Source organism: Toxorhynchites rutilus, chromosome 1 (genome assembly GCF_029784135.1).
Source record: "Toxorhynchites rutilus septentrionalis strain SRP chromosome 1, ASM2978413v1, whole genome shotgun sequence".
NCBI lineage: Eukaryota > Metazoa > Arthropoda > Insecta > Diptera > Culicidae > Toxorhynchites > Toxorhynchites rutilus.
In genome coordinates this window covers 48537364-48565191 of record NC_073744.1, presented here as the reverse complement: position 1 = coordinate 48565191, position 27828 = coordinate 48537364, and the positions used below count along the sequence as shown (strand labels likewise).

Here is a 27828-nt window from a genome sequence, read left to right as displayed (position 1 = left end):
TTTCTGAGGAACAGGTATAGATGAAGCAGAAGATCAGGATCACGGCTACCTAAGATATCCCGGACGGGGATATCCGATTGTCTGCCTTTTGCTCTCAGTGCTCTAGAGAGCTGAGAGCGAGCAGCATGGAACCGGATACATGACCAGACAATATGCTCGATGTCGTGGTAGCCATCGCCACAATCACAAAGATTGTTTGCTGCGAGCCCAATGCGATAGAGATGCGCGTTTAGGTTGTAGTGATTGGACATGAGCCGAGATATCACGCGAATGAAATCACGACCTACATTCAATCCCTTAAACCAAGCTTTCGTCGAAACCTTAGGGATAATCGTGTGTAACCAGCGACCGAACTCATCTTCACTCCAAATGCGCTGCCAACTAACGAGTGTGTCCTGACGAGGAATGTGAAAAAATTCATTATAGGCAATTTGCCTTTCAAAAAGTGTGCCTTCTGAAGCGCCCACCTTTGTTAGCGAGTCCGCTTTCTCATTCCCCGGAATCGAGCAATGAGAGGGAACCCATGCTAAGGTAATCTTGAATAATTTTTCGACCAAAACACTCAATAGATGTCTTATTCTTGTTAGGAAATAAGATGAGCGTTTATCAACTTTCATTGAGCGGATTGCCTCTATTGAGCTGAGACTGTCTGAAAAAATAAAATAATGGTCGATGGGCAGTGTTTCTATGATCCCTAGAGCATAGTATATCGCACCCATTTCTGCGACATACACGGAACAAGGATCTTTGAGTTTGAAAGAGGCACTGGAATTTTCATTGAAGATGCTGAAGCCAGTGGACCCGTTTATGTATGAACCGTCAGTAAAGAACATTTTATCAGATCCAACTTTCCCATATTTTTCCGAAAATATCGACGGAATAACATTGGAGCGTAGGTGATCTGGTATTCCATGGATTTTTTGTCGCATGGACAGATCAAAAATGACAGAGGAATTGCAAAAGTATGGGAAGCAAACTTGGTTGGAGATGCCTGGTGAAGGGTGCACGTCGTGGGTAAGGTACTCATGGTATAAAGACATAAAACTTGACTGAGGAGTCAGTTGTAGTAGATTTTCGAAGTTATCAATCACCAATGGATTCATGATCTTGCAACGGATGAGAAATCTGAATTATGACACTGTTTAATGGCCATCAAACCTTAAGTGTTCGGAAAACTCGACCCGAATGAGAATAGTGTTTTTTTCATATCAATACCCTTCCCTTTTCAGAAAATAGATATTCAATCTGTTCCATATAGTCGTGTTCTAGTTGCAACACACAACATCCATTCAACAAACAAACATTAATTGAAGATTTTTCAATTAATAACTTCAATATTGACAATCTGTTGGTCGTCGCGGCATGTTCATAATCGTGGATCTAGAGTGACTCACTCAAGCAAACAATTTACTTCGGCGCATCAGTTTAATTGTTGTTGGGACTAGATAAGGTTCCAATTCGTTTTTGTGGCCCATTTTTTTCTGCAATCGAAAACTCAACAACCAGCTGCTCGCTGTTTCGTTTCGGAAATTTTGCGATAACTGGTTTGGTTCACTTCGTGAAGACGCGGGTCGATTGTTGAGATCGATGTTGTCTCGATTCGATTGCCCCAGTTCCTTCCGTTTCCTCGTTGCTGCTGCTGACTAATCACTGATGATGCTTTTATAATATTTCACCATTTGTGATAATCGTTTGGATATGACGCGTCTCACGTAAACAAATGTGTTTCGGTTGTGTGTAGAATTGCTTAGTGCCGACACGCTAATTGGAAGGCGGGCTTATGTAAACCAGAATCATCTGAATTCATGCAGCGATTCGTTTTCTCACATGATCATCACGACAAGATTTCGCTAAAGCCATCGTTTGGGTAGTTCGCCTGCACGATATATCAGTTGGCACGCTTGGTTTTGAGTTCAGTTCACGTGCGACAATTTCCTCTCGAGATTGTCCGTTCTGCTCTTGTATCGGACACTGATCGCCATATCGGTATAAGCTGGGTCAACATGAAGAATCGGAAAGGTTTTTATGACTAATTTATCTTAGCATAACGTACGCACGGGATTTTGTTAATTCTTTTTTGTTTATTTTTTTTTGTCCTTCACAGTTTACATCACGTCGGTGGACGAAACCAGTACTCCCAGTCCCACCCAACTGCCACCATCGGTAATCCCTGAGGCATTACGGCCACGTCGGTTAACCACTCACCCGCTGCCAATCCCATCGATAGACCTCAGCATGTCTTTGGACAAACAGCATCATCAATACATCAATTCGCAGTACGATCCAGAGGAGACACAGCAGATTAACGCACCATTGCCCAACATGCGGAACAGCATGGAGCCACAAAGGCGTGATGAACTTTCCGAGAAGTAATGGTCGAGCTATTTTGTACGTTGTGGCTTGGGGGTACGCAAAAACTGATGGCAATATCGATGCTTTTTTGTTTAACGACTGCTGATCCAAACAATTCAAGCACCCCTTGCCCATAGCGCTGTATTCGTCCACTATACGCAAACATCCGATTCTTTTTGTTCCGGATATTAGCTTTTCGTATGTTTATGCAAACAGTTGATTTAGATTTTTCTCCGTTTACTTTGCTCTTCTATGTCGGTTCTATTGCTGAACTCCCAACGGGTGCTTCGGACATCGGTTGTGACACGTTTACGAATTTGCTGAAATGCAGAAGCTCACTCGCACAAAATTGGCCGATTGTTTCCCAGCAAGTTGCCTTGTTAGCCATATTCTTCCTGCTCTGGGGAGTTGCGTTCTCTGTGCTCCCTAGGCAGCTGACCGAACCGAACACGCCATTCATGAGACTATGGTTTCTTTTCGTCGGAGCCCAAACAAGCGGCATTCTGGTCTCGCTGACCGGATTGCCCGATATGCTGGGAATGCTGTTTTGGGGCGTGGTGTACACCAACGTTGGCTGGGCGGATTTCGAGGGGCTACAACGGCTGGAAGTTTTTCTAAGGTAAGTGGGTGCTTTGCTTGTTAAATATTGGCGTGATTTGCGGTTGGATTTTTAACTGGAAATGCAAAATGGATCGATGTGTGATAGGAAAAGTAAATTAATTAATTGTTCATAGATAAAAAGAGACAGACAATTAAGCATGGAAAAGTTCATTCGTTCATTTCTCCACTCTTGTATCTGCTTGGAATAATCATGGCGAAAAGAATGCAGCAAGCAATCGTGAGATTGCACGATGAATCATTCTTCAATCTCCGACCATCTTCATTCGGGACTGAGAGTGAACATAACAAAACAAAGAGTGGAAAACAACATTCAATGAACGAATACTCTGTCGGAAGGATCGCACGAAACAAAATAACGATTGTGTCAAAAAGACTCAATCAGATTGAATATGTGTATATGTATGATTTTATTTTCCCTTGTACTCTTTCCCTTGTCAGCATTCAAGTGCACATGAATCTACCTTCCCGCTCACCAATAACTTGCGTTAATATGGTCTTTTTCGTTGACTTAGATCGTTTCATACTAGAAACAAAAAAACAAGAAGTCGGTTATATCTGTGATATAACCGCGAGGTAGACGTAGGACTACCGTTGGCTCGGTAATCATTTATTTAAAATTGCATCTGAATCAATTCTTAATGAATGAATGAATGAATATTTTGAAAGATTGCTAAAAGTTTTTCTTGCTAGTGTGTGGGTGGATGAGTATAATTATGAGTATAAGTATAAGTATGAGTATGAGTATAAGTATTTTTGTTTTCAAAAATACTTATACTCAAAAAGTAATCACAGCTTTCATGTATCCGCTATGACGGTTTCTCCAGGTGCCTAGATTCTGCGTCCGTGTTCGGGAACACCTATCGAAGCGATCACCAATCATCATCAATGAGCTAGATTGTTATGATTTCAATAGCTTGTTTTCAAAGCAATTTTTCAGCTATTGAAACGATTTTTTGGACCAATAAGTGACAATCATATAACTTATTGATATTTTATCATTTTAATGAGGTGTTTATTATACCACTCCATTCAGCCGGTAAAAGGGTATTAGCGTTCAAAACCTTGCAGTCCAGCGTCATCCTCTCGTTTTCGAAACTTTGAACTTACACCCCGGTACAGAAATGAAAGACGTAGTCCTACGTCAAAAAATGTTATTGCAATAGTGCACACGAAACAACCCGATTTCAACTATCTACCTACACCCATACCTCGCTATAAGGCCGCTCTTTATACGGCACTAGCTGACCCGGCAAACTTCGTCCCGCCAAAAATTTGTTTTTTGTTATCAATACCTTCAAACATTCACGTTTTCTTACTAAGCGCAAATTCATGAGTCCAATCGCAGAACTGTTCTTTGATTGATCTTCTAATCGACCCCGTTGAATTTACCTTTTACTAAAAAAAATCCTAGTACTTCTACCAGAACTCATCATTATAATATCAGATTTTTTTTAGACACAATTCTCGTTCAAGATTTTTCAACCACTTGCAAATAACATGTTTCTCCGTTACATGGAATAAATGTTTGACACAGAAAATATGATAGAATAAAGACAGACCCCTTCCCTCTTCTCCCCTTAGAGAGGAGGGTGGAGTGTCCATTCACCATAGAAACGTTTCGTGCCCCCTAAAATCTTCACATGCTAAATTTGGCTCCATTTGCTTGATTGGTTTTCGAGTTATGCAGAAATTTGTTTTTCATTTGTAGGACAGCCCACTCTAACAGAGGGAGGAGGAGTGTCGAACCACCATAGAAACATTAATTGCATCCTAAAACCTTCACATGTCAAATTTGGTTTCGTTTGCTTGAATAATTCTCGAGTAATGCAGAAATTTGTGTTTCATTTGTATGGCAGCTCCCTTTTGAAATGGGGAAGGAGTGTCTAACCACCATAGAAACATTAATTGCATCCTAAAACCTTCACATGTCAAATTTCATTTCATTTGCTTGATTAATTCTCGAATAATGCAGAAATTTGTGTTTCATTTGTATGGCAGCAATCCCCCCCCCCCATCATAGAAACCATCATAGAAACATTTAGTACACCCTAAAGTTTTCATATGCCAAATTTCGTTTCATTTGCTTGATTAATTTCCGAGTTATACAGAAATTTGTGTTTCATTTGTATGGCAGCTCCCCCCTTAGAGAGGGGGGTGGAGTGTTTAACCACCATAGAAACATTTATTAAACCCTAAAACTTCAACATGCGAAATTTTGTTCCATTTGCTTGATTAATTCTCGCGTTATGCAGAAATTTGTGTTTTATTTGTATGGCAGTCTGAGAATTTCCAGAATCAGACTCATCACCATTTGCAGATGTCATTGTCCGTTCAAAATCTTGAAGCACAAGAAGAGACAACTCTAGCTCTCCCAAGTAATTTTCTCGCACAACTTCGATAGTGTTGCAGGTTTCAGTAAGTTCCAAATTTTTATACAGATGATCTTTTCGCCTAAAATGTCCACTTTCCATATTATGATTTTTTTTTTAGAAAAACACTTGTTGTGTTATACGGTAGCATTAAATATGTATATAGGGCTTTCATCAATGCTTATTTTCATACGTTTTATCCTAATGCTTGTAAGTATTATATGTTGGCACTAAATGCGCATATAAGGCATTCATTAAAGCTCATTTTCATTAATGTTCATATACATTAATAATGTTGATATAAGGCCTACAGGCATCAAAAAAGCATATATACTGCCATTTAGCATTAGTGATGCTGAATAAGTGCTACAATAGAGCTAGAAGTTGATGCTTATGGTTACCTGGGAGAGACAGTATTTTGCCGTTTAAATCGAGAATGAACTTTGCGAAGATGATAGATAAATGTTTTCTGTCTCAAATACAGTGAGGCATAAACGGAGAATAGAAGGGTGAGTTTTATCTGTGAATGAGTGTTATTGAACGAATTTCGATGTGATTTTGCCCATACCTGCAGACAATCGAAACAAAACAAACAACCTAATACTTTTTGTTCATATTAGTCACGATATATTCAACACTATTAATTATACGAGAGCAATTCTCTGTCAAATAAGTAACCGCTCAACTCGACCTACTGCGATTTCAATGAATTTTAAAAATAACCAATGTATCTTAAGTGTGTTTATGATTAATATATCGATTGTGATTATGATTGTCATGAATCTAATGAAAAAGATTTGAACAAACGTATATGTTGCTGGAAATGATGGACCCTCTGATAACTATTTTTCTATAAATTATCTGTCATTATCTGACACATATTTGATACGGGAGATTAGCTCTTTTAATTTATAATTTTTGTTTTGAAAACGTGGCAAGGTTGCTACATTTGCACATCTCGATTGGGCTTGAGTCCAACGAATTACGGAATGCAAAATTGCTGATTTGACGAAAAACACGAACAACAACGCACCTGTCCATAACGCGCTATCGGTGAAGCAATTTTCGGCCGATAAGGACATTCCAGTGCTCGAACATGCCCCGTACTCGCCAGATCTAGCCCCATGCGACTTTTTTCTATTCCCCAATATCAAATCCGTGTTGAAAGCCTTCCCGATTTCAGTCCGTAGAAGAGGCGAAGGAAAAAGCGACGCGGCTTTTAAACGCCATAACAAAAGAAGAGTTTCAGCACTGCTTTAAACAATGGAAAAAACGTGTGAGGAGCCAATGGGAGTATATTGAAGGGGAGCATATCGTTGTACCGCAATTTTTAAAATATAACCCTTTTTCGTAACCAGTCTCGTTATTCAATAACAATACCTCGTACAGCCAGCAACGCGTGGAATCGTATACGTGAAACGTTGCAATGTCGCTTATTGAAGATTTCATTTTTTATTTGAATACACGTGTTGTAATGTCATGACAATGCATTACGTTTTGGCTTGGCAATAGCAAAGGCTGTGTCGGCATTGCTTATTATAGCGCCTCGCAAGTGAATGTGTTCTTCTTTACATCGCTTTAACTTATTTTATCGCAGGAATACCAGTCGTTTGTTCTCTACCTTCGTGTACATGTCGATCATGAATTGTTGGTACATCTTTGTCTATGCTTTGACGTTGGACTACGTCTAACAGGATTATATAGATGGTAAAATGAAAATCCATACACTGATCATGTTGGAAAACATGAAAACTCTAGAATGCTTATAACTCGAGCATTTCTAAATAGATCGCAAAGATTCATTCAAAAGATAAAATGTCTACGCGTTATAGGCTTGTTACTTTATGATCCAAAAACTTGTTTCAATAGCTCTAAAATTGTTTTCAAAACCAGCGAGTGCCTCTCGGAAATCCACTCAGTTATGATTGCGCAACGAATGAGGTACGATCGCTGGAATGGATGGATGTTTCCTTAACACAGACTTCAAAATCATGAAGCCTTGGTAAATCGGCATTGCAAAATAGATGCGAGCTGCGGGTACTTTTGTACTCGCTTGCGTTTTGGCAAATCGCAATGTTTCCTTAACACAGATTTCAAAACCATGGAGCCTGGGGAAATCCGCATTGCAAAATAGATGCAAGCAGCGGGAGCTTTTATGATCTTTTGCGTTTTGGCAAATTGGGATGTTTCCCTAACACAGATTTCAAAAATATGGAGGCTGGGGAAATTGGCATTGTAAATTAGATGCAAACTACGGGTACTTTTGTACTCGCTTGCATTTTTGCAAACCGCAATGTGTTTTCCCAATACATATTCCAAAGCCAAGAAGTTGGGAAAATCGGAGTTACAGATACATGCAAGTCGGCAATACTTTTATATACCCATGCATTTTTACATTACGGAATTCGTTTTGCTAACACGGTTCACAAAAGCGGGTACAAATACAACGCTTTGGCTCGATTAAGACGGCATTGGAAGATATCTCTTGATTTCGCCAGCTCACTGAACCTCTACGCATACCGTTTGATGATTAGGCAAAATGTTGATACCTATTTGCTGCGATAATTACTATGCATGAATTGGCTTAAATTGGGATTTATTTGCAATTGAATTCGTAAATAGTTTCATTCATTAATTAGTTAAATCAATAATTAAATCAATACACACAAAAGATAGTTCTATGCAGCGGCAATAAGGAACATCCGAGGTGTGATTATCGCTAATTGAAAAAAAACATCCATGATTACTAAGCCAACGGAAGTCCTACGTCAACCTTGAGATTATATTATAGGTATGACCCATCCATAGTTTTTTAATTTTTATTTTTTCTAGAAGCATGCACGCAAGTATATCAAAGCAATAGATCAATCTGACTTACAGATACTCTGCCGTTCTACGCATAGTTGTCCCATGTTCCAAAATCAGCAACTGAGAAAAATGCATTCAAAGTTTTCTAGCATATTTGTCTACCAGAAGCTTTAAGCGTTTCGGTTTAGCAATACACTGGGTTTTTATAAGCAAAGAACTATTGTTCAATGGAATTACCCAGGCCGTTACCCAGGCAGCAACCAGCTCACCCCGCTGGTGGTGAACGCGGTTGTTCTTGACAAATTCATCAGTGAATTTGCATCGATGGGTGTTACAGCAGAGCACAACCTGTGTGGCATAATTCAGTCTTTTTCCAAGCAGTGAGCATTGTTTGTTTTCCGTCATAAGGGCTTCGATGGTGCTTTTGACATTGCATGAATGTATTAAATTGATGTCATGGCGAAGCAGGCGTGAGGTATGTGCGCCAAAAAAATATTTGGGACATACCAAGCATCTTGAATGTCTTACTAGAATGTTATAAGTTATTTGAGTTCGCGTGCCAGTCCCAAAACTGCTTTCAACTAGGATTGCATTTGCACTAGTCTTGATCATAATGAAGCAATGCTACTGTTTCCGAGGTTGTTGATATTAAAAAAAAGAGTTTATTTCGCTTGTTCAATCACCAAGAAAGTGAATGTCGTTCAGGAATTTCGTATGTGATTAGGTTTCGCTTGCCAGTAGCAAAACTTCCTCCACTAAGGGTGACAGCAGCGCTTAGCTCGAGTATGAGAAAGTAATGCAACTTTTTTTCGAGGCCAGTAATATAAACAGAAGTGCTTCTTTTGAGAATAGCGCAAAATGATGAGAAGTATTTATATTCCTAGTAGTTTCAAGCCACCAATGTATGGCTTTGTATGCATGCTATGGCGAACGCTTGTTTGGCGCTTGGTTTACGTTGTACGAACGATGCCTGGAGGTGCAATTCCACTGAGGCAATACTAAATAACATGTAGCATGATATTTGATGCTTGCAAGTGTTGTTATTGTTGTTGTTTCCTCGCGGTGCCAAAGATATATTGGTATAATCAACTGTAACCGAGTAATGTCAATTGCGAAAAAGGCCACCGGAATAGCGTTCGAGGTAAATTTTCAATGCATTGACATGAAATAAATTGCGACATACGATCAGCTAGTGTATTGTTCTGCGAGGGCAAGAATGAATCATCAGTCAATTATCGTCAACTGATTCTACAATGAAAAAAAGCATTTCAGAGATTGTTCTACTAAGCAGTTGTTTCTAAAATTTCACAGCATTATAGAATAATATCCGAAGGTTTAAACAAGCGACTTTTATAATATAACAGCGTAGTTCTACGTCAACAATGCGGTCGTATCTTGGACACAACCTCCTATAATTTTTTTTCGAAAGATTATGCATAAAAAAATCGTTTTATGAAGAAGAGAGTAATCAGCAATACTTTGCAGAATATAAATCTCTTTGTTATTAGGCATTCGCTAACAAGGTGTACACGTGTCCTGTTAAACATTTTTTTATTTGTTTGAGAATTAATTCGTTCTTCCAAGCTAGAAATGAGCACATTAGCCCTGTTGAAAGCGTGACATCAAATTCTTGTACTCGAACCGATTTATTTGATATGGATCTATAAAAAATATATGGTGGGACAGTTATGAATAGAATATCAACATTGGACAATTGAGCTTGATGTTGTTTTTTTTGTGTTTTTTTCCGGAAGACTAGGCATAAAAACATTGTTTTATGAAGAAAATTGAAAGTTGTCAAAAAGTAACATGGGACAACTATGCGTAGAACGGCAGTACTGCTCTCGTAAAAAGTATCAAACCTCAATACTTTCTGACGAGTTCAGCTCGTCATTGTCAGTTTGTTCAGGAAAGTTTTTGACGAGCTGGACTCATCCTTTCCGTTCAAGGTGTTAATTGGCTTGCATATTCGTCTTTATCGAGATAAAATTGTGGAATTTGGCATATTTTCTCTTACTTTGTGTTCTTTCTGTGTTCTTTCAAACAAAACCAGGTTTAGAATTTTATAGGTGTATAGTAAGGTGCCAATGAAAGTACCGTAAAAGCGGTTATCTTTGATAGCTTTTTTAATCATTATCTAAATGTACATCTCTTGAACGAAAACCCGTTTTTTAAATTTTTAAAACAAGTACTGGATATTATAGAATGCATGTACAACAACAAAACCCATCCGTATTGTTTCAAGTTTGCTATTGATTTTGTTTTGTAATCAATGGTCAGTTTTCTGTTTTCGGGTAACTTTGATAATGCTGAAATAATAAAGGAAAATATTAGAAAAAAATCACTATTTTTATTACGATAGATTATATTGAGGTAAAGTTTCATAAAAGGGCTGTTCATAAACCATGTGGACATATTTTTCGTGGGTGATCCCAAGGTGGTCATCCACATTCCACGTGGTTAGAAGACTTTGAATTCCTCTTTTTTTTTCGACAGTCTTCTAGTTATATTATAAAACACTTTTTATGAATTGTGGACATTTGCAAACTCCTCTTTCCCACTTGACTGGCCACGTGGAATGTGGTCCTTTACGTAAAGTATGAACAGTCCCAAATAATTCTGACAGTCCAAGGGGTCATCCGTAATCCACGTGGACTTGTTTTATTTTGTGATTTTAGGTTTTCTCCACTTTTTGACAGACATTTGCCAATTTCCTTCTCTCTCATAAACCGAACATTTGTATAGAAGTAGGCAGGCTTTTCCTAAGGAGACGTCTACATTCCACGTGGGCAGTTCAGGATGAGGTGGAAATGGTTCAAGTAAAACACCAAATATAAAGAAACAAGCATTGCTCTTATTTTTATTCAACAAATTAAAAACAAAAAGAAGTTTACAAAAAGTAAATTCAACGTTTAGTTTAAAAGAGTATTTCTTGAAGAATTTATGGTAGGTATAGTAATTAAATCAAACATATTCAGGTTTTGCGTGATCCTGTTAATTTGTCACGACGCTTCTTGATATCTTTGGCAGTCTGATTCGGCTATGAAACATTTATTTGATTTTCAATCCGTTCAAGGTTGCAGAGAGACGGTTCCTTATTCCTTCCTGTTCGTTAGATCTTTCAACGGACGACGGTTACGAGTGGCAAGCTTCGGCACTTTGCTAGTAGATTTGGTGCTTGACGAGCTTCTTAATGCAATCCGCAGTCAGAGGGAATCCCCAGATTCCGGTCACACGAACGGTATCAGCAAGATCCTTTTCTTGTGCATCGGTTAGAACGTTAGGGGAACCTGGTTTCTTGTCATGTAGTCCGTGCACCTTATGGTACAACGTACCGTACGGTATGCCGAAGTTCCATGAAGCCGCGTATATAGATGCTCCTTTTTTCTGCACTTCAGCTACAGCTGCCTGTAACTTTTCGGGTGTGTAGTCTGTATAGGTTCTTTTCTCATTCTCTCGCGACATTTTAGATGGTTTAGACGGCACTACAGTTATCAGAAAACGAATAATAACTTTGTTAAAAAATCACGAATATGCACCGCAGGAGGAACTCGTTCGTTTGTTTACAAACAATGCGTGGGTATGGTAGTTTGCTCATTCTGTCAAAGGTAGTCTGGATCTTATCAGTGGAGCAACCTGAATGAACAAACCATGATCCGATTTTTGATATATTGGATGTTTCTTAGAAAAATGCAAATTTAACGCACATATTGACATTTATATGAATGAATATTTGAGAAAATATTGAGAGCAGTATACCAACATTAAAAAATATATATTGGATTATAGCTCCCTGGGTTAGTTATATGAGAAATATGTGATTGTTTTAATGGCTTATAAGATAGCTCAAAAATCAGTAAAAATGTTTATTTACTTTCTTGATAAATGAACGACGCAAACAGCACAAAATCATCGCTGTATACATAGAATACCACCTCATTTACGAAATGGTAACATATGTGCTATAGTAAATATAACGAGAATAATGTGACAGGTAGTTATTTGCAGGTCATCTGCTCTTATCAACATATTCGGCCATACTTTTTATTGGTATAGATAGAAGAAGATACAGGAGTGCGTTTCATCACATTAAAATCCATTTCCACTTTCGAACAAAGATCAATTTCGCTAACGCAAACATCAAATGGACTAACAGCACTTGTCACTATGTAATTGTAGAACATATGGGAATTTAATTTTCCGAATTTTCACTTTCCTTCAGAGTTTTCTGAAAAATTTCAATTATCATGTTTGGTTGGAATATTTTTGATTGAAAAATGTGTAATATTTTTATGGGACCACCTCTCCATTCCAGAGGAAGGAGGGGTGTCATATCATCATAATTACATTCTACCTCCCTACCCCATTAAGAAAGGAAGAGCTAAGAGTGTGGAACCACTTTAGAAACGTTTCTTGCCCCCTAAAACCTCCACATGCCAAATTTGGTTCAGTTTGCTTGATTAGTTCTTGAATTATACAGAAATGTATGTTTCATTTGTATGGCAGTACACCGCCCCCCCTCCCCGCCTCAGAGAGAGATGGGGGGGAGGTGTCTATTCACCATGGAAACGTTTCGTGTCTCCTAAAACATACGCATGACAAATTTGGCTCCATTGATCAGTTTTTGGATTCTGCAGAAATTTGTCATTCATTTGTGTAGCAGCTCCCCCTTAGAGAAGGGAGTGGAGTATCTAACCACTGTAAAACATTCATTGCACCCTAAAGCCTCCACATCGCAAATTTGGTTCCATCTGCTTGATTAATTTTCGAGTTATGCAGAAATTTGTGTTTCATTTTTATGGCAGTCCCCCCTAAGAGAGGGGGGGAGGAATATCTAACCACCATTGAATCATTTATTGCACACTTAAACCTTCACATGCAAAATTTGGTTCCATTTCCTTGATTAATTCTCGTGTAATGCAGAAATTTGTGTATATATATATATATATATATATATATATATATATATATATAGATATGATCGATTCTCTACAACTAAAAAGTACGCTTTTGAAAAATTTGTCCTCAGTCGTAACTTAATGATCTATGGAAGACATTATCTCCTTTCCCGAAGACATGTTGTAAATTCTACCGAAAGCGGAGGTTATGATGTAAAATGTTTGATTTTTATTTCAGAGTTGAACTGAGGAAATCTATATAGTAAGCTACCGTTTCCGTTAAGAGTCTCAATTGTGTTTTTGTATTACACATTTCGGGCGTTCAGAAAACCTACTGCCTAGAAGAAACCTTCCAACTTTCAAAACCGCTGCCAAACAGCACCGCATCGTTCTTTTTTTTCCTGTGAACACCTTTCAACCCTTTTGTCGCTCATTTTTGTTTCCCTTTGCAGAGAAATGGCTCTCATCAACATTATGCTGCTGGCCGGACTTGGCCTGGACTATGAATCGCTGAAGAAACTCTTTCGTTTCATTATGCAGCTCACCCTGATCCCGACGGTGGCCGAGGTGGTAGCGATCGCGGGGCTGTCCAGATACCTGCTGGATCTCCCCTGGCTGTGGGGCATTCTGCTGGGGTAAGTACCGGTGAGTGCGCGCGAAAGGTGAAACATTATAAACTCACAACCGCTTTGCTTCCTGTCGGAGTAGGAGAAGTGGAACGTGAAGAGGCCCCGTAAATAGGTTATTCGGAGAAAATTCTTCTCATTTCGATGGTTTTACAGTTGACCACCGGCGGCCAGACTAACATATAGCGATAAGCCGAGCGAAAGAGCGAGAAATCCTTTAATTTGGTTTTAAATGCATTTTTTGTGCTTCCATGAAAGTAAAAATAAAAGTGTGCTGACGAGGAGCTTAATGGAAATGGCAATCCAGCTGAAAGCCACATTAAAAGAGGTTTCCGCAACAGGAGTAAAAAATTGGAAAAACGAGATTTTTTTCTTTCTTTAACCTCTTCTGCACTACAATGAGGCCATTCAAAAGATCGGTGGAAGAAAAGCTCCTACCGCCCCGTAAAATGTGTAAAGAATGGGACGAGTGATGGAAATTTCTGCTGCTTTCTCCTGTAGCACTACGGCTTTTTGAAAGCTTCATTATGGACAGCCTGGCACAGAAGAAGTATAAAATACGAAATGCAGAAAAAAGTTTACACCCGTTTCGCGGACTCCAAAATGTATTAACCAGATTGCATTCGTAGTATGTACGCGCTGAAAATGGTGACACAGGAAATCAATTTCGGTTTTATAGAAAATATTTCTTAGTAGTGCCTTGAACGGGTTTTTATTTTCCGGTTGATGGTACTGAGCATAGGGATGTTACCTTTGGAAGAAATGAAGAAAAACATAATGTTATTGAAATTTCTTGTCCAATCCTGATAGTGCAGTAAAGCAGAATTTTTTTTCAATCAGCTAGGCAATGTAGGTTATAACTCCTCCCAATACGCAGTAAGAACAACTTGAAAAAGAAAAAAATAACTTGTCAGCCTAACACACATTTTATCGTGCAGTTTGCTAATTTTGTAGCATACTGTATTTCACTCAACGATGCTCAGGAACTTTTTATCCTTCAAGAAGCAGAGGCCATGATCGATAAATAGTTGAATATGCTTAGCAAAGAAATGCAAATCATTTTGACGTTGGACAAGATTGAGTTTCCATTTTCATCATCGTAATCATGGACTCCAGTCATCATGCCCGTTATGTAATCTTATGTATTTTTTTTTTTAATTTTTAACCCTCTTTCCAGCAATTGGGTTGGGTTCCGTTATCCCAGACTTTGTTAAAAAGCTTCAAAAGAGCAGTTGGCTTCAGTGAACTTTCCGGATGGCCCTTTCTCAATTTGCGTAAGGCTTTTTTTCGACTTTTTATTTTTTTTCGACTGTTTTCACCTCAGGCGACCACCATGTGGCAAAATCCAATGTGGAGAAATCCACGAATGATACCTCCTTCTATACCAACTGAATGTCTGATGAAACCGCTTCCTACTCGCTCGCGATGCAAATATTTGACCTGCACATCAACAAAAGATCATGCATTAAACTCATTTTTCATTATACAGTCCCGTATTCTGTTTTTGACGTAGGACTACGTCTTTCATTTCTATACCGGGGTGTAAAATCAAAGTTTCGAAAACGAAAGCGTTACGCCGGAGATCGAGATTTTGAGCGTTAATAGCTCCTAAACAACTGAACGAAATGGTATGATAAACACTTCATTCGAAAGATAAAATGTCTACGCGTTCTATACTTGTTACTTTTTGACCCAAAAACTTGTTTCAATAGGCTTAAAATTGCTTTCAAAACAGGCTATTGAAATCACCAATCGGTATATAAGCGAGCGCTCGGAAATCCACTCAGTTCTAATTGAACAGCGATTGGAGCATGTTGTCGCTGTTGTGGTGAAGCTCTTCGTTTATCATGAAAGCGCGGATGAACGGTGTCACCAAGAGCCTGTTTGTGCACCTTAGGCCAGACATGAATCCATCAGGAGGAGAGTGATGCCACAAACGGTTCCCCGGGAAGATCTCGAAGCAGCCGCTACACACACACACACACATACACGCGCGGAATTCTTTCCGTTTGGATGCCATTCAGCATCGAGAAAGATCCGGAAAATAATCTGCCAGTTCCTCCGGGAATTTAAAAATACATTCATGTGAAAGAGTTCATTTTAATGTTTTCTATCCATGTAACACTGTGACCAAATATGTTTCAATCAAGTGCTATTAACAGATGGTTATCGAGTTAGCATTAACCACTGGTGGGCTTCCAGTATCGAGGAAAATGTGGAAATATCTAATCGTTACTGAAAATAATCTGCCAGTTCCTCTGGGAATTTAAAAATACATTCATGTGAAAGAGTTTATTTGAATGTTTTCTATCCATGTAACACTGTGATCAAATATATTTTGTTTTGTGATTTTTCAATCAATCGCAATTAACAGGATAGCTTCTGAAGATTATTCTTCCCCTTCAGGAGGATATTTCCGTATCCAATATTGTATGCGCCCGCAATCGATTATTGCTCAGTCGCCGAAAGTTCCGAGCTTAGAGAGTTCATTCCCCTCTAGTTTGCCTTCCAAATTGCCATCGTAAACCACGCCTTCTCTCGATTCAATCACGCACAAAAAGCATACTTAAGCGATATTCTGGTGGTGAGACGTATTCATTTTTCGTGAGGACATCGACAAGACAACATCGTTGCTGATGATGCTGGACGGCGAAGGATCGAGATCTGCCCTGAAACGCAAGCAGTTTGTTTGAAACTGTGAGGGAGCACAGAGAAGCCGATCCTCCAGGAGAAGAGAAGGTGACCATCGAAGCAGCCGCTACACACACACATACACGCACGGAATTCTTCCCGTTTGGATGCCATTCAGCATCGAGAAAGATCCGGGAAATAATCTGCCAGTTCCTCTGGGAATTTAAAATTACATTCATGTGAAAGAGTTTATTTTGATGTTTTCTATTCATGTAACACTGTGACCAAATATTTTTCAATCAAGTGCTATTAACAGGTGGTTATCGAATTAGCATTAACCACTGGTGGGCTTCCAGTATCGAGGAAAATGTGCAAATATCTAATCGTTACTGAAAATAATCTGTCAGTTCCTCTGGGAATTTAAAAATACATTCATGTGAAAGAGTTCATTTGAATGTTTTCTATCCATGTAACACTGTGACCAAATATGTTTCAATCAAGTGCTATTAACAGATGGTTATCGAGTTAGCATAAACCACTGGTGGGCTTCCAGTATCGAGGAAAATGTGGAAATATCTAATCGTTACTGAAAATAATCTGCCAGTTCCTCTGGGAATTTAAAAATAGATTCATGTGAAAGAGTTTATTTGAATGTTTTCTATCCATGTAACACTATGACCAAATACATTTAGTTTTGTGATTTTTCAATTAATCGCAATTAACAGGATAGCTTCTGAAGATTATTCTTCCCCATCAGTAGGATATTTTCGTATCCAATATTGGATGCATAAAACCTTGTACCTCCAACGTAACGCTCTCGTTTTCGAAGTCCCCCAAATATTCATTTATTCATTCATTCAGAATGGATTCAGATTCAACTTCAAACAAAGGATCTCTGAATCAACGATAGTCCTACGTCACCATTGCGGTTATACCATAGATATAACCCACTTTCAGTTTTTTACAGAGTGAAGAAGCACTGGATGGTCAAGCAAAGATTGTTTTTGAAAATCGACCAATCAAAACGTGTGATTTCCATTGCTGTAGATTATTATATTGTTTCCTAGTTAGTTTCTGAAAATGACTGAGTAATAAGCATTTGAAATTGGACATTTTTCTCCTACGTCAAATTTCCGCGTCATGGCACATTATCTATTAAGGGAAAAACGCACAGTAAAAGTAATCTACGTGCGTGTTGTAACAGGTTTTAATGTGAAGAGAAATAATGTGCAGTGCAGCAGAAAATCGTGACGATATACACACTTATGTAAATCTATATAAGAGATGGGTTCAATTATATTGTAGCACAGATATGGGCGATTAGACAACTTCTATAATTCCAACATCATCCACTCAGTTTTTTTTTAAAATAACTGTTTCTTTATGTGTTGACGATAATTGATTGATGATTTATTTTTGCCCTTGCAGAACACACACTAAATGATCGTATGTCGCAATTTGTGTCATGACAATGCTTTGGAAATTTACCTCGAACGCTATTCCGGTGGCCTCTTTCGCAATTGACATGCACTCGGCTACAGTCGATTATATTCTTGTTGTACCAGCAACATTATTCTACATCTCATAACTACATAAATTTTTGTTTGGCACCGCATGAAAACAACAGCAATAGCAGTACATACTTGCAAATATCAAATATTATTGTTATTTAGTATTGCCTCAGTGGGATCGCACCTCTAGACATCGTTCGTACAACGTAAACCAACCAGCATCAAACAAGCGTTCCACATAGCATGCATACAAAGCAACACATCGGAAGCTCGAAGCGACTAGGGATATAAATACTTCTCATCATTTTGCGCTATTCTCAAAAGAAACGCTTCTGTTAATATTATTGGCCACGTACAAAATTCTAGAACGACATTTGCTTTTTTGGTGCCTAAATAAACGAAATAAATGCTGTCTGTTAATCTCAACAACCTCGAAAAGAGTTGCATTGCTTCATTATGGTCAAGATTAGCTCAAACGTAATCCTAGTTGAAGGCAGTTTTACGACAGGCAAATAACGTACCCAAATAACTCATAACATTCCAGTCCGACATTCTCGATGGTCTAGCTTGGTATTTCCCAAATAACTTTTTGGCGCACAACCTTAACGCCTGTTTCGCCATAGCGTTAGTTCAATGCATTGATGTAATGTTGAAGGCACCAATGAGGCTCTTATGACTACGGAGCACAAACGATGTTAACTGCTTGGAGTAACGAAAAAGGCAGAATATTTGCCTCAGCAGAGATTCATTACTCATACCCTAGTTCAGATGTTTCCCTCGCGCTATCTCTCCTATTTATCATCACGATAAATATAAACAAGGTGCATAATTTGCACCACCAAATAATCGTCCATCATAGCATCAAAAAATTAGGCGATACGTTTTTTCCATTGTTCGAAGCAGTGCTGAAACTCTTCTGAAACCTGTAACAGAGCCGAATTTTTTAATCGTGTACATGTCACATGGTTATCATATCTATAATTAGTACATTACACAATTGCCATTCGCCAGCATTTCTTCTATAACATTACATATGGTACGTTTACACAGTAGCCATTTAGGCGTAAGAGTTTTCTATCTGTTCTTCTATTATCCAGTTAGACCGGACAGCGGAGACAGTTGATTGATCATTGTTGAGTTATTTATAGAACAGCAGCCTGATGTGTCTTGCAGAGCAGAGCAGTTGTATGGATGAATCGATCTTATTTCGACCGTGGATCGATCTCCATCGCTGATGATTGTTGCGTGGACGTAGCTATTCTGTAACAACACAAAGATGGTCAATGAGGGTCCTGAGTTTTGAACTCACGATCGATCGCTTACTTAGCGAACGCGCAACCAATGTGGCTACGGAGACCCTCTGGGCAGGTGCGTTGTTGTTCGTGTTTTTCGTCACTCATGATTTGCGATGCGCAGAACAAACCACGTTCCATTCAAACCACTGCTGCTCGCAAACTATTAAAGTGACAAAAACGTGTTTTCGTACTTTTATAGCAGACACTTCAAGCTACCGAACGCACTATTCGTTTTTCCTCCCACCCCTCTAGGGCGCCCTCCAGGCGCGCAGTCTCGTTATTTAATAGCCATACCTCGTATATAGCATAACAAAATAAATCTTAGGGAATTTCCGATTCATTTGGTATGTAAATCGCCAAAATCCGTTCGCAGCAAAAATAGTTATTAACGTTAACTTTATTTCATAAAAACGTGACCTGTTTGCTGATTTCGCACCCTTAATGAAAGACGTAGCTCTACGTCAAATACACGCTTTCCAACTTCTGTAAGACCAGGTGATGATCTTGCTGCTTTGTGTCATTGTAAACAAACAATGCTTCAATTTATATTCTAGTGTGTAGGTATTGGTGACTATCATACACTGCATGATTTTCATACAGTGACTCAAATCCGTAATCGTACTCCACCATGCAGATCTCTTTTCCTTTCTTTTGAAAATTGAAAACAAGCTTTCGGAATATTCTATTTAAATAAAGTCACAGCGTCATATGATAGCTAAAAGGAATGCTATCTGTTTTCAGAAGAATGATTTTTATTTCTCTAAAAATGGCGAATGTATGTGATAATGTATGAAAATTGACTCAAACTCATTTTCGTACGCTGGTTGAAAATTTCTACTCGATTTTGAAGCCGTTGGCCATTTTTAGAATTCAATCATTGTAATGGAATCGCTTTTTCATTGTAACAATCTTTAGCTGTATTTAGCCGTTATCCACGAGTTTTATGGTGCATCCGGAAGGTATATTCATCTATTTTTTCATCAAGTGTTTTTCAAAATCGTTATTTTTAGAAATTCGATGGTTTCTAAATCTCCTAGATTGTTCCCATTCCATCCCATTTTGTTGACATTTTGCTTCATAATTTCCTTCAGGATGAACATTCTGATCCATTACACCATCGATGAAAACCAAATTGCCCATACATGCACCCTCATACCATCCTTCCACCACGTTGCCTTCAGATTTTTACGTTGAATTGATCGTTTGGCTTCCTCCATACGAAACGATAGCCATCGGAGCCAAAAATATTAAATTTGGACCCGTCTACGGAAGTAACATTTTACCAGTAAGACATTGATTTGTTTCATGTTATTTGGTAAAATCAGTTTTGAGGTACTGATTCTTGACGTAGGACTACGTCTTTCATTAAGGGTGCCAAATCAGCAAACAGGTCACGTTTTTATGAAATAAAGTTAACGTAAATAACTATTTTTGCTGCGAACGGATTTTAACGATTTGCATACCAATCGAATCGGAAATTTTCTATGATTTGTTTTATATGCTGTACATTACAATCCCAAAGTCTGATGAAAATTTGAAAATTTAATAATACATTTGTTCTCGAAAAGATTCAACAAAACCACGCAAACCATTAAACCTTTTCAGGGTTCTCGGAACTTTTTACTGAAGAGTTAATTATGAAATTTCTACGTATTCGCAAATAATATCCGAAATGATAAACCAACAAATTTCATAAAAAAAGGATTGCGTAGTCCTACGCCCTAAGCGGTCGTGTCTCGGATACAACCCTTCGAAATTTTTGACGTAGGACTACGTCTTCCATTTCTATACTGGGGTGTAAAATCAAAGTTTGGAAAAGGAAAGCGTTACGCCGGAGAACGAGATTTTGAGCGTTAATAGCTCCTAAACAACTGAACGAAATGGTATGATAAACACTTCATTCGAAAAATAAAATGTCTACGCGTTATATACTTGTTACTTTTTCATCCAAAAACTTGTTTCAATAGCATTCAATTGCTTTCAAAACAGGCTATTGAAATCACAAATCGGTGTATAAGCGAGCGCCGCTCGGAAATCCACTCAGTTATAATTGAACAGCGATTGAGGTACCATCGCAGGAATGAATGAAGTTTCCCTAATACAGACTTCAAAACCATGGAGCCTGGGAAATCGGCATTGCAAAATGGATACAAGTAACGGGTACTTTTGTACTCGTTTGCGCTTTTGCAAATCGGAAGGTTTTCCTAACACAGACTTTAAAACCATGGCGCCAGGGGAAATTAGCATTGCAAATGAGATGCAAGCTGCTAGTACTTTTGTACTCGCATGCGTTTTTGCAAACCGGAATGACACAGATTCCGAAACCAATAAGTTGGGAAAATCGTCATTCCAGATCTCGGCAGTTCTTTTTATGCCCCCATGCATTTTTACACTTCGGAATGGGTTTGGCTAACACGGTTATTTCAAGACTGCATGCCCCTCCATGTCACCAGCTCACTGAACTTCTACGCATACCGTTTGATGATTAGGCAAAATGTTGATAGCTATTTGCTGCGATAACCACTAGCATAATGCATGAATTGCCCTAAATTGGGATTGAATTCGTGAATTGTTTCATTAATTCACTAGTTTAATCAATAATTTAATCAACAGCTTTGCGCAGCGGTGATATCGTACCCAATTAGGAACATTCGAAGTGCGATTATTGTTAATTGAAAAAACACAAATGATTACTAAGCCAACGGCAGTCCTACGTTGTTAACCTTGCGGTTATATCATAGGTATAACCCATCCATAGTATTTTTGCTGAGAAACGGTTTGTCCCTTTGTGCTCGGGCATTCAAGTTGCAGCTGTCAAGCTTCTATAAAACCAGTTACATTTTCCGTTGTTTTAGTTGTTTTGATCAATTAAATCTGGCAAATGCCGAAGGAAAAAGTCCTCACGGAGAGAGAAGGAAGACAAATCGATGCATTTCACCAAGAAAATATTGGTATCAGAGAAATTTCTCGTCGGATTGGACGATTCCATCAATTAGTGCTCAAATATTTGGCGAATTCTCAAAGGTACAGTAAAAAGGAGAGAGTTTCACGTAAATCGAAGCTCTCTGACCGGGATGAGCGGGAAATAGCTAGAACAGGTTCGAATGCCTCAAAATCGCAAGTGCAAATAAAGCAATATTTCAATTTAAATGTTACTCGGGTAACAATTCGTCAAATTTTGGTAAAAAAATCCTCACATGAAGGGGGCTTAGAAGGTTTAAACTCCTCACTTACACTTACACAATCTCACATCGGAAGACATCTGAGTTTTGCCAAAGTTCACATGAACCGACAGTAGGACAATATATGTCATGACAGAGGATGTTTTCAAAAAATACATTTTTTTATATATCATAATGTTGTATAGGTTCTTCAATGTATAGGTTATCTTCACTGACGAAAAAATTTAGATGGTCCAGATGGTTTCAACGTGTACTGTCGTGATTTACGGAAAAAGAAACAGTATTTTTGATGGAGACTCGTGCATGGTTTGGGCGGATTTCTGTGCAACCGGAAGGCTGAAAATAGCTTCCACATCATTCAATATATATTCAGGAATTCTCTCTCCTACCATTTTTGCGTGGATACCGTCACAAAAAATTCACATTCCAGCAAAACAATGCTACTTTTCATGCCAGCAAGTAAACTAAACAATGCATTAGTACCAAAAACTTAATTTTTTTGACTGGCCGGCTCGCTCTCCAGACTTGAATCTTGTTGAAAATCTTAGGGGGGATCCTTGTACGCAGAATCTACACGGCGGGAAAACTTTACACGACAATTGAAGAGCTCAAGGTCGCAATTTCGAAAAAATTGAAAAATATCGAGAAATACGTTCAGCAGAATTTGGTAAATAGATTTCCAACGCGAACTACCAAGGTTATTAGTCGAAATGGCAAGGTCAGCCGATCGTTCTGAATTTTTCATTGATAATACTTATGAATTTTGAAGTGGTTTTATAGAAACTGGACAGCTGAAATTATCATATTTAAGCACAATAAATAAACAAACATCTCGTTTGAACGAAATTGACGTGAAATATACTTTATTCTAAGCATTCAACAATGTATGAATGTATCTTGTTGAAATACTAACTGTTTAAGGTGCAACGCTATAGAATTGGACAGAGTGTAGCCCTATGTCAAAATATGTGCTTTTGGACTATTCGGACAAACCATTCGGAAGCAGCATGTTCTAGTTTCATCTCAACATTCAACCAAATTACTAATAACAACAGCAAAAATTCCACCACCAAGTGGGAGAGAAAATTACGCGCATAGTGTTAGGTGAATTCCACTTGTCATTTTTCGTCCACCCGCTATTGGCAGCTTCTTCTTCTTTCTTTGTTTTTAAGAGGCTTTAAACTTTGCAGTTCATTCGCCTCTAAATTGGCAGCTCATTGGAATTTTCATTCGGTTAACTTTTCTACTCAGTTTTCACTTGACTATTTTTTTCCCTTCTTTCCGAATTTTTTTCACCCCCTCTCACAGCCTGGTGGTAACAGCAGTCTCACCAAATGTTGTCGTTACGGTGCTGCTGCGCCTGAAGGAAGAACGCCTCGGCATGAATAAAGGAATCCACACATTAATCATCGCTATGACAAGCTGTAATGATGTTTTAGCAATTTTCCTATTTGGCGTTATTTTGGGGGTGATATTCTCCACTGGTGAGTAGCAGCTCGTAAGCATAGAGTAATTGTGTATGGTAGCGCCCAACCGTTTGCCGGGCCAGGAATGCCAGAACGTTCGAGCGGAATGAAGACGAACATCCAATGGGAACGATGGCAACTATGAGCATCCAACTAAGTCTGTGCATTCCTCCCGGAGACAGCTATTGCTCTTGTGATACGTGCTTCTTTTCACAGCATGAAGCCAGCACCTGCTACCTTTCTCAAGACACCAGCACGCGGTCGGCTAGGGAAAATTTGAAAGGACGGAGCAGTTGCTGGAGCTCGATGTAACTTGTACTGAACAGTGTTCTATTCTCCCTCGTAACAGGTAACCTCACGAGCCAGATACTCCAGGGTCCAATCGGTATCGTAATTGGTCTCGTCTTTGGTGGCGCTTGCGGTGTCGGGTTGCTCTACATGCCATCTTATCAAGCGGTATGATATGTACACACATACCTACTCCCACATCTTAATTTCTCCACTTACAAGACATGACATTCTTCCTGCTGGTTCGCGCTACTCACTCGTATGCATCGGCTCCGCGTCCGTGTGGGAAGCCACTGCCAAGGAAAAGTGTCGTAAATCAAGTTGGTTCTTATTAAAATTTTAATTATTCACACAGAAATACACCAACGGGCTGCGCTTCTCGATGACGATTCTTGCCGGAACGCTTTCAGTAGTTGGGAGCAAGCTCATCGGGTATCCTTCGGCCGGCGCCCTGGGGTGCATTGTGACGTCCTTTGTTGCCGGAACTGGCTGGAAGAAACGCATCGATTACGACACCAACGAGGTCGGAATGTATCTGGACTTGCTGTGGAAGTTTCTGAAGCCGGTTTCATTTTCTTTAATCGGAAAAGAGGTCAATTTTGCGGTGCTCGAGGGCAGCACTGTTCTGTACGGCTCTATCACTCTGGCGGTTGCTGTTGTTGTGAGTATATACTTTTCATTTATCGCTCTGTTGATAAATAATGCTCTGACTCTTGTTTTCCAGCTGCGTTTGGTTTTCTCGTACCTGGCCACACTTGGGAGTGATCTGAACTGGAAGGAAAAATCCTACGTGACACTTTCTGGCTTCCCGAAAGCAACCGTTCAAGCGGCTCTCGGACCTGCCGCCATGGACTTGGCGCGTAGTTTAAACGCAGTGGGAGAGTATGCTCGAGCCCAAACGGTACTCATTGTTACCGTATTGGCCATAATTTTCACCGCCCCCTTGGGTGCCCTACTTATGGTCAAATTAGCACCAAAATGGCTCAAAAGGGGACCGGCTGAGAATGAACACGCATGATGGGCAAGCAGCGGGTACTTAGTTGAAATTGAATACTTAATCGCTAGTTGACAGATATACTTAATTTTACACTGCTTGGATCTACTAGTTGATAATGATTGGAACTGTACCAGGAGCTTCAATAAAGACTACCTCAATTTACAAAATATCGAATATGTCATTGCGACTAATATTTATCACAGACATACAACTGTACTAGCGTTGTACTCCGAACCAAGGCGCTTGTATAAATGTATAACAGGTGAAGCAACATCATCACTTCAATGAGAAGGGGATTACGGTTTGTGGAGCGGAGGTTGTTTGTTTTGTTATTGCTAGGATACGCCATTTTTGCATTTTCACATGCGAGAGTAGTGGATGAACTGGATGAGAATGAAATTCTATAAAATCATCCCGTCTTTTTCACATAAATTCGCGAAAGCCGAACAAAGCAGGGGTATGACTAAAACGTCAAATCCCTTATATTGCCAGTGTACCCAATATTGTTGCAGTTCACTGACATTTTGGTTCCATCAATTACTGTTGTTTAAAACTCGGTCCGGTTATATAGTCGAATAGTGGCTAACTTTAAACTCCATGTTAAATGTAAACAGCTCCATGTGAAACCGAAATATGAAAATCGCTCATGCAGTTAGGAATAAAGCATATTATCTCCGTGATTTCAACGATTTCAATCCTCGCAAATGATATGTTGGTAAACAAATGACGCCATATTGATTTTGATTTTGGGTAGCCTATATTCAATTGATGTCTAACCCCTGGAACAAAGTAGGCATCGTTCGAATAAGCGTCGCAGCAGTTTGTAGAGAGCCACCGGCAGCGTTCTGATGCTGTTTGCAAACAATCCGCGTTGACGGCATTGAGTTTGACATTTCAGATTAGGGGGTGAAACGTAAACAAACGCAGTGAGAAAAACTATAATTTTTGTTCAAAGTTATCTTGAGATTCTATAGCTTTCTGCAAAAATGGTGAGTAAGAAAATATCATATACCATATGCATAATCTTTTTTCACCATTCGTGCAAATCGTACTTGTATTGTTCGTCCATAATTAATATTCAAAAACTAGTATGATTTGCGAATTGGAATTTCATCTCTCGTTTCGAATCAAAATTATGAATGAAAATCGATGTTTCGAGGTTTCTTCCTGAATCTGTGGTAAAAATCTTTAGTTACTTTAGTGCGATTTGAACAAAAAATAGTTCCGGAATATTTCTAATGCAATGAAAAGCTAATGAAAACCTTTAATATTTCTTTCTTAAACAGGCATCCAATGCGATAAACTCTTCGATGATGACGGTAAATTTGCAGCTTGCCGATATTTTTCAATACGTCGGAGGAGGAAGCAGGTTTATAGTCGAAGGTGAACGGGTGTTTCAAGCTAACCACTTGCTTCTTGTCGGAGTTCAAACCGTGCACGAGGACGGCTTTACCATATTTGCGACTTGTTTGAAGTCATCATCACCTAGAGCTGATCCACACAAAATTTCCATCCGCACCAGACCTTCCTTTGAAAAGTGGTCTTTTCAGTGTTCGTGCAAAGCTGGAATGGGAAAATGCAAACACATAATGGCCGTTTTAAAACATCTTCTAATGTGTTTTTTGTGATTTTCTTGAATACAAATGGCAAAAATCAATTTTTCTATTTTTAGGTTCCCTTCAGTTCCATTGCTTACAGTAACAGATTTGCAACAAAAGTGGGGTAAAATTGCAGAAAAAGTTGCTGACGATATGTACAAGACAACACCATTGACCGCATTCTGCAAAAAATGACGAATACAAAAGATACGACTGAAGCTGCCTCGCCGGCGGGTTTGACTCACGATGAGGGTACCAACATTCTTCAGCTTTTCGTGAAAGGTTTGCTTCCAATTTATTGATCGATTTTTTAAAATAAAATTTTAATTATTAATTATTAGGATTCCCTGAAAGCGGTCTGGCATACGAAAAGAAAGGACGAGAAATGAAAAATATTGACAAAAATGATGAATCTGATGTTCTGAATACACTTCTCGATATAGATGTGCAAAGTCATTCTACAGAATCCATTGTTTCGTTAATTTCTATTGAAGAAAATATGACTTGCAGTCTACTTAAATCCTTCCTGAGAAGATCGTTTCATCCTGATAACTTCACGATGATCGATCGTGAAATAATGGAATTATTAGGCCCGTTAGAAAAGGATCTGCAACTTCATTTCGAAATTAATGTGAAAGTATCGGAATACGAGTCTTTCAAAATATGTACAAGAACTATAGAACAAAGAGTATCATCGCAATGGAAAAAAGAACGAAGCCGGCGCATCACTTCATCCAGTGCATACTCTGTGTATACATTCCGTGTACGACATCCAGGAACTATACAAACCACTTTACTAGAATGCGGTGTTATAGATTGAATCCCGATATTTTCATCACAAGGCTCGTTGCAAGGTTCACCTTGCTTCCACTCGGCCATTTTCTCCACGAAGCACTGCACTGCAAATGAATTGTATCGTAATGTTTTTCGCTTTATTATTAAAGACAATGAATTGACAGAACTGTTTAATATAACAGCACTTCATTTCTTTTCAAGTTTCATTCATAATTTTATTAAAGAAATTACCCTAAAATCTCAGTCCTCCAGATGCGCCTATTTTTTCTGCCTCCTACAAACGCTGAATGAGGCCAGAATATTCGTTATTCACCGTAATATGCTGTTTGAAAGCTGTTTAAAGATTCCTAAAACCAGCAGACGACACAATCAAAGAATTACAATGAGTAAT

The 27828-nt window shown here is 38.8% G+C and overlaps 1 protein-coding gene across 1 annotated transcript in view; it reads left to right on the top strand.

Annotated features, from left to right (window-relative positions):
* LOC129767625 (sodium/hydrogen exchanger 9B2-like) overlaps positions 1–25191 on the top strand; it is a 34045-nt gene extending 8854 nt beyond the window's left edge. Inside the window, exons 2-8 of the mRNA XM_055768695.1 lie at positions 2105–2369; positions 2684–2971; positions 13501–13683; positions 23602–23777; positions 24109–24215; positions 24403–24708; positions 24772–25191. Of these exons, the coding sequence (XP_055624670.1) occupies positions 2105–2369; positions 2684–2971; positions 13501–13683; positions 23602–23777; positions 24109–24215; positions 24403–24708; positions 24772–25065 (1619 nt within the window). The 3' untranslated portion in view covers positions 25066–25191. The remainder of the gene's footprint in view (positions 1–2104; positions 2370–2683; positions 2972–13500; positions 13684–23601; positions 23778–24108; positions 24216–24402; positions 24709–24771) is intronic.
* The last annotated feature ends 2637 nt before the right edge of the window (positions 25192–27828 follow it).